This window comes from Betta splendens, chromosome 12 (assembly GCF_900634795.4).
Source record: "Betta splendens chromosome 12, fBetSpl5.4, whole genome shotgun sequence".
NCBI lineage: Eukaryota > Metazoa > Chordata > Actinopteri > Anabantiformes > Osphronemidae > Betta > Betta splendens.
The window spans coordinates 3,851,940-3,861,507 of NC_040892.2; the positions used below are offsets into that span (position 1 = coordinate 3,851,940).

General features: G+C 40.4%; 1 protein-coding gene across 5 annotated transcripts in view; it reads right to left on the reverse strand.

Annotated features, from left to right (window-relative positions):
• LOC114866767 (rab GTPase-activating protein 1) overlaps positions 1-9,441 on the reverse strand; it is a 39,326-nt gene extending 29,885 nt beyond the window's left edge. Inside the window, exons 1-7 of one of the 5 annotated variants that reach the window (XM_029168917.3) lie at positions 9,284-9,441; positions 6,067-6,302; positions 4,705-4,734; positions 3,564-3,801; positions 3,194-3,404; positions 2,894-3,068; positions 121-281 (exon numbers count right to left, since the gene is read on the reverse strand). In XM_029168917.3, the coding sequence (XP_029024750.1) occupies positions 121-281; positions 2,894-3,068; positions 3,194-3,404; positions 3,564-3,801; positions 4,705-4,734; positions 6,067-6,219 (968 nt within the window). In that variant the 5' untranslated portion in view covers positions 6,220-6,302; positions 9,284-9,441. Of the gene's footprint in view, positions 1-120; positions 282-2,893; positions 3,069-3,193; positions 3,408-3,563; positions 3,802-4,704; positions 4,735-6,066; positions 6,303-9,283 lie in introns of all 5 variants that reach the window. The other 4 variants (XM_029168916.3, XM_029168919.3, XM_029168920.2 and 1 more) reach the window with 4 other exon arrangements.
• Between the last annotated feature and the right edge of the window lie 127 nt (positions 9,442-9,568).

Genomic DNA, 9,568 nt, shown 5'->3' on the forward strand with positions numbered 1-9,568 from the left:
CAGATAGGCTTCTGCAAAACTCTAACATGTCAAGAAATGACACTAAACATTAATTAAGCACTCGATGATCCCATACTATTCATGTGGATTTACAGCACATGAATGGATTCATGCTCTCACCTGAAGGTGCCCTTCCCATCGTCCTCTCTGATCTCCAGACTCACAGTGAAGGTAAATAAGTCACTGTCAGGGGTGAGCGGAGCTGGCTGCTGAGATGACAGGAGTGCCTTCTTAGCCGACCTCCGAAACGCTGTGGCAAAGCTGTACAGTATCCTACTCACCTGCACAAAAGACGGGTCACAAAATTATCATATGCAATAATAAATAATAATATGCAATAAAATCAATAACATACTGCATAATGACGACCCAGATACATAGTTTTACTTTGGTTTTGCTACTTTCCAATAGTAGTAATGACAAAGCGCTAAAGCATTATAGTTTAAATGACAATGACTGCATTTATTGAACTACAGTATAACGGTAGGATTGAGGGTTGCATCAGTCTCCACAGCCTTACGTTTACCTTCAGTTACTGTCAACAGTGGGAAGCAGACACTGAATAGAGGGAAAGACTGATAAAATGCCCTACTATGTGTTTTGGCTTTGACAAAAGGTTGAGCAGATCTTGTAGCTGAAAGACTTGTGGAAGATAAAATTGAGCGCTGTAAGCCAAAAACATCAGTACCAGGCAAAACATTCAGAGTCATTAGTATTGATTCCAAACGCCATTAAGCACTGCAGATGTTATTTTGTGATATAAGGCACTAAAAGGTTACCTAATGACCTACTACTTGACTGTAGAATGTCCAACCTGTTGCTGTACATCCTGAAATTTAATCAACACACTCACTCCTTTATACTGTACCAGAGATTTGTATATATATATATATATATATATATATATATATATATATATATATATATATATATATATATATATATATATATATATATTTTTTTTTTTTTTAATATATTTATTCATCGATTATTACTAGGCAGATGTGAGTGTGTGGTAATAAACAGAGCTCTCCCCCAACTAGACGCCCACAGCACAGTGGTTTTGGGTCATCTCTAATTCTGGTAAACAAAAGAGCCGTGACTGAGAGATGGTTTGGGGAAACGACTGTTATCAATAAATAACACCACTCCGTTGCTTTTCATCCAGGCCAGTGTATATAGGATCTACTACACAAGGCTTTTGTTATGTTTCTTCCAAAGAAGGAGGATCTCGGGGGATTGCGGGGGGTTTGTTTAGTCAAAGGGGATATGCAGAGTTAGATGGGGGTTACTCTCTGTTTTGAGGAAATCATGACATTGACACAAAGGAGCTGTTGTTTTGTCTGTTTCAATCAGTGCTTGAGTCAAAACCGAACAGTTTTAAATGTTTCCAAATGCTCCTTTTATTCCTTTGCTACATTTCCCAGGAGCTCCATCGGGATATGGACACCGGTATTGCAGACATATCAGTAACAACAAGTTATTTAGGCTGGTGCTGAAGGCTTATCTTTTAAACATTCTGCCATTGTCCCGTTTTCCATGTAGGATGTCGATATCGATAGAATCAAAACATCGCTTGAGTCCACAAAGCTGGTAAGTAAATGTATGGCTTGTGGAAACCAGGGCAGTTGTTAGGACCGCTCACCAATGTGTTGGGTGTGTGACATTCTCAGAGTGGCTAGAATTTTGTTGTCCTTTTATAAAAGCCCAGAAAAACATAAAAAAAATGTATAGGAAATGAATTATCATAGAATGCATAAGGCATTACATAAGGCATGCTGGAACTAAAATCTCCTTTAACTGACTTAAGGCGCCCTGTTGAATTGTTTTTAACGCTCTGGCTAAAATATTTTTATGTGCCTACTCACATGATGCTCAAAGTCATTTTGTTGTCACTGCCCAGTTAGTGTGTGAAGTTTGATTCTAAACGTGTGATTTTTTTTAATGTCAGGTGTCAGGGTGTGCAGTGGATCTGATATATTGAAAATGTGCTGAATTGAAGAGCAGAGCATTGCATTTGCAGGGCAGGGCTCTGCATCACTAAGAGACTGGGAATTGTTAGAAACTCGCCTTGGGGTCTGACTAGGAGGTCTGGCACAAAGGGAGCAGTGTACAACTTAGAGGGTGGTTTATTTTATGTATGAGCAGCTATTCCAAACTCCAAATGTCTGTTTTGTAAAATAAATTACGCTAAGTCTTTAAAATCTGGAAGTATTTACAGTTGTTTATCTTTCCAGATTGTCTTATTTTTTAAATTATAGGCAACAATGCTTTAAATCCTGTTGATAATTTAATTAAATAATTGGGTCATTTGCTAGCAGCAAGTAAAACAGCTGTGGCAAATCAATAACTGTAGTTCTGCTTTGATGAACTGTACTTTAGAAGGGATTACTATTAAATTGGTGTATAATGTATCGTGAATATGCATTCATGCTTTTGTATGTAGTATTGTAGGTTACAAGTAGGTGTTTCAGGAAAAATGGATAGCAGGGTGATCTAGGACAGATAAAGTACCGCCTGTCTGGGGGCACTTAGTGACTTTGAAGAAGAGTACTTCAGTGAGACAGAAATCAGGTCAGTGAACATTGAAGGAGTGCTTTAACCCAGTTTCATGAATTCCTTTTCCTTACTTTTATATTCTTGATATTATATTTCTACAGTATCCGAGTAGTGACAGTCTCCCCCATAAACAGGTTTGAAGGCTTGTGCATTTGTGAATTGTGCAGAATATTTACTATTTATTTTACTCATATTTTAATGTCACTAAATGGTCCCAGCCTAGAGCGCTGGTCACTTTTTGTAAGGCATATGTTCATTCTTCCTTCAGTTGACATGACCAGGTCTTCTGCCGAAGTTACATTACAATAACATTTCATTGTCATTGAACCCTCACCGCCTCTTGGATTTGGCAGCGAAACACGTGGATCCTGAAGATCTCAGCGTTGTAGTGGCTTTCAGTGAAGGCAAAGCAGTCGCTCTCCGGTGTGCTGTCATGGCCTCGCACACAGAACAGGATTTTATATATAGGGTAGTTGGCAATCTCTGTATTGTTGTGTGGGTCCAACAACCTGTTTGAATGTCAATTATATGTTACTGTTAAAAATATTATAAGCTCACTACTGCACAACTGTATTCATTGAAGTTTACTTATTGGATGTTTGAGTAATAAACTTTAAACATATATCCAACATACCTGACCGTGCCTTCAGATACTCCTGGCACAGACAGTGTGACATCCAAGGGTAGTTGGCACTGCCCCCTGAGGATACTCATCATACGGAGGGCCTCCACCTCACTGCGGGGTGCATTGACAGACGCACAGCCCAGATATGTCAGCTGGCTGAACACAACACTGTCCTCATCTGGAATGGGACTAATAGGGCTGCCTTCCGATGATGATTCATCTGCTACGATGTGGAATGGAACAACAGGCGGGGTTTATGTGGATAGTCAGGAAGAGCCACAATTAGTCCATTTCAAATTAAGAGAGAGAAACATTGTGAGACAAAAATAGTAACAGTCCTCAGCAAGAATAAAATTATGGTAAAGTTGGTAAGACGCACCTCTGTAAGACCTCTCATTTAGCTCACTTTCTTGAGCGGTCTGAACAGGAAGCACCATCTCCAATTTAGGGGGGGGTGCAGTCAGGGGGTCAGGTGATGTGGGAAGAGGACTGTGGTCATCCCTGCTACGGCCGTCCATTCCCGTTACTGGTCCAAGCCCAGTGTCAGCTACTGACGGATCCATGAGGACGTCCTCTAACTCCCTCTGAAGTTGCTGCTCACTTCCATTCCCAACAATCTGATGCACACACGAGAAGGAGTAGAAACATACGCACAAACAAAACAGACATGCAAGGGTCAAAAACAAGCAAATCATTTAGATTTAGACCAAATAGTAAAAGAAAATAACAAACGGAAGTACAAACTGTATAACAAAAGCAAGTAATCACCATAACAACAAGTTAATTTGGCCTAAAACTGCATTACAATTTTAGATTCACTTTCCAATCATAAGAAATGCCTGTACCAGGGATTTGATTTCAAGTGAAAGTATGTTTAAAGGGAAACAATTACAATTTATTTATTATAAGTGTTTAACAGGTAAGTATGTTTTTAATTTCTGCATCTTAAGAGCCATGCCAACACCACCTTTTTGTGAGATACAAGGAGCAAAACAAATTGCAAATTTAGGGCTTCTACTGAGCAAGAGAATACATACATATACTGTGTCTGCCTCTGTGGAACATGTAATTGTACTGTATAGTCAGCTTGCTTGGAAATTCCATGTAGGCGTACTGCATAGAGGCACAAAATAATGCATATAGGCACTCATTTGCATCTGCTCAATGCCTTTAGATCCTGCAGTAATAGCGATGCTACAACAATGCTGTAAGTCAATACTCCTACTGCTTTTTAATGTAAAGCAGCATGCCTACTTTCAGGGATGCGACCAAACTATACCACTTTGCAGCTGTAATGCTGAAAGCCTAGGCAGATGTCAGGTACAACAACACTGTATATGAGAATCATTTCAAAACTAAAATGTTGTGAAGGCCAGCTAGAGACATCGCTCCACACCTGCCGACAGCAAAGAAAGCAGAACTACTCACAGACAGAATCACCACAGAATCACATCACAGAGAAAAGGGAAAAGAGATATAAACAGTACAAGCAAAAGAGAGATACAGGAGAAGAGACTGACCTTAAAGCTGACCTCTTCCTCAGAAATCACCTGCATAACAAACAACAAGTTTAGACACACTGACTCCTCTGACTGGATGGGCTGACTGGGACGGAAATGGCGAAAACCAAAACATAACTGCATGGCCGAGTATCAGTGCATGAAGTGATTTTACCAATTACATACTAAGAACTCAGTCAGCAGGCAGACGTAGCCTCTATGTGCAACATACAGACACCCTGACTGTGTTCTAATAGTCCTGCATACACACACTCACACGCTCAGGTCTCTAAGAACAGCAAACGACAGAAAAGTGGCCTCCTCCTATGAACTGGATACACAGCAGCCATGCTCTGCCGGCGCCCTCTGCTGGTACAGTGACGTAACAAGTCAAGGCAATTTCTTCCTTTACCAAGATACACAGGTAGAGTAATAATATACACAAAATATGACCGTGTCAAGCAGCTTATTAAGTAAAGTCAATTAAAATGTGATAAGACAAACAAAACGTATCAAGCAGAAGATAAAAGGGAAGAATAGGGGAGAACCTGATCCCATTAGAAGACCACTCAGGACGGTGGCTAGAGCGCTGAACTGAACCACACAGAGCTTACTGTATGTCACACGTACGGTAGCTTGACAGAAGACATTGTAAACCAATAGAGGCAGCTACGTAGGTGGAGCTGGGACTGTAAAACATCAGCTTATCTTTCAAGGACAAGAGTGTTTTCTTCATTTGTTTGACTTTTGCATGCAGCAATTGTTCCTTTTCCACTAGCCTGGACTACAAACATACAAGTTAAGAAAAAACAAGTTAATCACTGAGAGAAAAAGACTCTGACAATGTGTGGGAAGCACAGATTTGATCAATAGTTTAAGCACATTCTTACTGTAGGAATCAAAAAGACAGGAAACATTAACATTTAAAACCAATTGTGACACAAAGGTGAGAAATGGGATTGTGAGAAGAGCAAAACAAGAAATAGTTAGCTTTACAGCCACAATGGGAGACCACATGCTTAAAAATGGATGAGAGCTTGTGACAAGTGACTAATGCAACCTCTCAACAATAGAATCTGTGTAGAGTCCGGCTCAGCATGCTGTGGGAGCAGGCATACACTCCTAAATACGTCTTAAATCTGTTATCCTGCTGACATTTTAATAATAATTCTAATAGTTATTATTTATTTTTTAGGACTGTTATCAGAACCAAGCATATATAAAAGACTTAAAGACACATCCTAGATTTTAATGTCAATAAGGTCACTACCGTACACGTCATGAGAGCAGTGGACTGTTAAATTCTAACTTGACTAGTACAGTATAGAAGACTCCCTTCTCCACCTTGAGCTTCTCTCCATACCTACACCTGAGCATCCTTACCTTCAGTCCTGTCTTTTCGTCATCACTACCATTATTAGTGGAGGAGGGTGTCTCGTCCCCCAGTCGGGACACAAGGACAAAGTCCTCACTGTTGAGAGTGGACACTGAGTCTGAAGACACGCTAATCTTCCCGACCGAGCCCTTGTCATCCATGGCTGCCGCTGTTAAACTCAGTCACGCTGCTCATGAATGGGAGACAGGAGGAGGAAGTGGTGGGAGATGATGAGCAAAATCACCTAGAAAAAGAAAAAGTAAATAAAGAAAAAAAGCAGAAAACACGTCATGATGCGATGATATTCATGACAAGCATCTTTTCAGGCAACTGGACACTTAGCTATTTCTAAACTGACCCTCTAAAATGGTTGACGGTTGCTGTTGCATCACCCTTCACAAAGGCTTAGATAACAGAATGATGCACATTTGCCACCACAGTTCCCTGTAAAGAAGCCTCCTACAACTGTGGATGATCAGGTAATTAAGGTATGATTAGCAGCACCTTGCTGCAACATGCTTTTCTCTGTCCTATTGGAGTAAAGGGCTGTTTAGGGATTTAATTTTCAAATAAATAATGTTATACATTAAAGATTGTATTTTCCTAATATCTATTATGATTACATGATTAGAAAGACAGAAATAAAATAGTAGCATTATATTTTGCACATGTCTGAAGATCTAATAATAGTAATAATTCACACCTAGCAAAACCACACTAAAAAGGCAAATAGAAGAAAAGACTAGAACACAGAATGCAGATCTCTGAATAATGTGACCTCAGCATAATATACAGTATGACAGGTATTTGCAAAATAGCTGAATGCAATGTCATGGTGATGCAAGAGGTCATTTTGAAAAAGAAACATGCTCATGAAAGTGAGGAATTAAGAACACACCCACTTGCTACAATAAGCAGCCACATTTTTAATGTCAACATTTCTCTCTAGAAACATTCTCACAAAGATTAATTTCTAGTCTGTAGTCAGTAGATGTCTGTATTAAAAGCAATGGTTATTGAATGCACAAGACATGCACTCCTAAATATAAAACCTCTCTTTATCTGCTGCCACAACCACAACTAACTCTAGTTTGAGATCCCGTGGGAAAACACTGTCCATCAAGAGCTCATCCCTCAAGCTGCCTTTCAGCTCTCTCCATCAGCCCATTAATGAAATGCTGATGTAACATCATATCTTGACACAATGTTAGTGCAAGTAATGAACTCCCAATTGACACTGGGTAATTAAAGGAAGGTTTTTTTCAGGTTTTAGTTCTTGACAGCGAACTTAGAGAGGCTAAGAAGGGCCGGCACGACCTCCAAGGTTTAGGAAGGCAGTGAACCAGTGCAGTACTAAAACAACCTACTGTACTACAGTCTGCTCTTAATAAGCTAGATTTGATCTATCAGCATAATAATTGTGCCATCTTCATCATCTACACTTTATATATAAAGACATACAATCCCTTTACAATCAGATGCAGGAAGCCTCAAGAGACAGTAGTGGTAGACCCCAGTCTCTATTGATCTCGTACTTGGAGCCAGTCTAGCAGAGGTTTGCTTACTTCTTCTATGGTTTGCACTCCTCCTTCTCTTCCAGCCTGAGCGTCCAGTGCCAAATGGGGTAAGTGAAACAGAAAAACGAGAGCACGACAACAGCCAAAAAAGGAATGGTTTTGCACGTGGGGGCCACATACAAATGCTTATTCATTATCTTTCCTTCACAACTGGTACAATGTAGCAGTATATGCACCCCAATCACAAGCAGGCTTGTTGTGTGGAGGAGATAACAGGGACCACCTATTTGTGAAGATCAGCAAACCGTATACAGGTACCTACATTACAGGGAAGTTTCAGATGTATTTCCATGATTTCATTTCATCTACAGCAAGAATATGCTTGATCTAACACTGTCAGGACCACAAAATATTTAGGACCATATCCACACATGGGATGAATATAAGGGAACACTGAAAAAGAAATATGCAATTGCCTGAACATGAGTTTAAAAACAGCTACTTTGCTCCTCTTGCTGAACATGTCAGTTTCTCTTTGTACTGCCGGCGGCAGTCACATCAGTGCAGTGTTAACTATGCATGTACGTACAGCACAGGATTACCCAATACACACGTTCTTAACATTGTGTGTATTACGATCCGTTAAAAGATTACATCACACTTTTAAATAGTATCATTACCAAGCACACTCAGCTATGCACTTAATATTGTTCTACAGTCTCCTTACATGTCATAAAAGCATTACCTGAGCTAAAGCAGCTTAAACCAGTCTAAAGCATATTATCAGCGTTCTCTCAATTTGATTGACTTATCTACTGTATTGTTTAAATACAGACATACACAATTCAACAGTTACCAGTATTTAAAGCATATTTATAAACTTAACTGCTTAGCGTGATCAGTATGTTGTAAGGTATTACTCAGTAGGTACATTTTACAACCAGAAAACACCTATTACCATCCTGTAAACAACTCATGTTGAAAACCAAAACAGAGAGATCGCTGGGCAAATGTTAACAATTAAACAGGAAACAAAAACAGTAGTGGACGATCGGCTTAGAGGAACTATGCGCTGTTTAAACATTTATTGTAGTCACAGCTCCTCCATTCGCCATTTAACAGATAAACACAGTAATTGGCTTTCAGGTCTCGCTGGTACACCACTTAATATGGATACTAGCAACCCAGCTAAACGTAGCTTTAATGTAGCGTGTTAAGTCTAAGAGGCCCTCGACAATTCAAGCCCCACACATTTCGCACATATTCCACTTTAAATCAAGCAGCACGATAATGCTGGGAGAGCCCAGTACAACTAGCTGCACTGTTAGCGTCACCTTACAGCCCTTAACCAGCCGAATAATGTTAGCCACGGTGGCTATCCATCTGTCACCCATTCCAAGTCCGACAAAAATGATGAAACGTGTACTGCTCGAACAGTGAAAGGAGTCACCTTGCGTAAAGATCGCAATGCACACTGCGATGCAAATTTTGTTCTCAACAATTTGGCAAAAGAAGCCCGCTGACTGGCCCTCGCCCGTGTGAGCTCTGATGCAGGCCATTACTTCACACGAGCTAGCTGACTACTAGCTAAAGGTCTGCTAGCGATGCTAGCAGGAACCAACGAAAAGGCGTGTTTCCAAAATACTGAGGGGACAGCTGCATTTACCTGTGGCGCTAAATGTACAGTACACGTATGAAATCAGCTTACCTTTATTCCCGCTTATGCGTTTGTTCCAACTGCGCTTGGCACAACATTGCACTCTCCCAATAAGATCAGCAGCCAACAGCATCCAGCCGAGCTGTAAACACAACCCCAACCAACCGCCGAGCCTCCACACTGCGCATGCGCCTGTCACTGCCGTCAAGAAAGCGAGGCTGTACCTTAGTATCTTCTTCTTCTTCACTTTCTTCTTCTTCTACTGTGTTTATGTTTTGTGTGGTTAGCTACTGTACGTGAATCTGAATATAGTAAGGCTTTTGCAGGCTTCGCTCC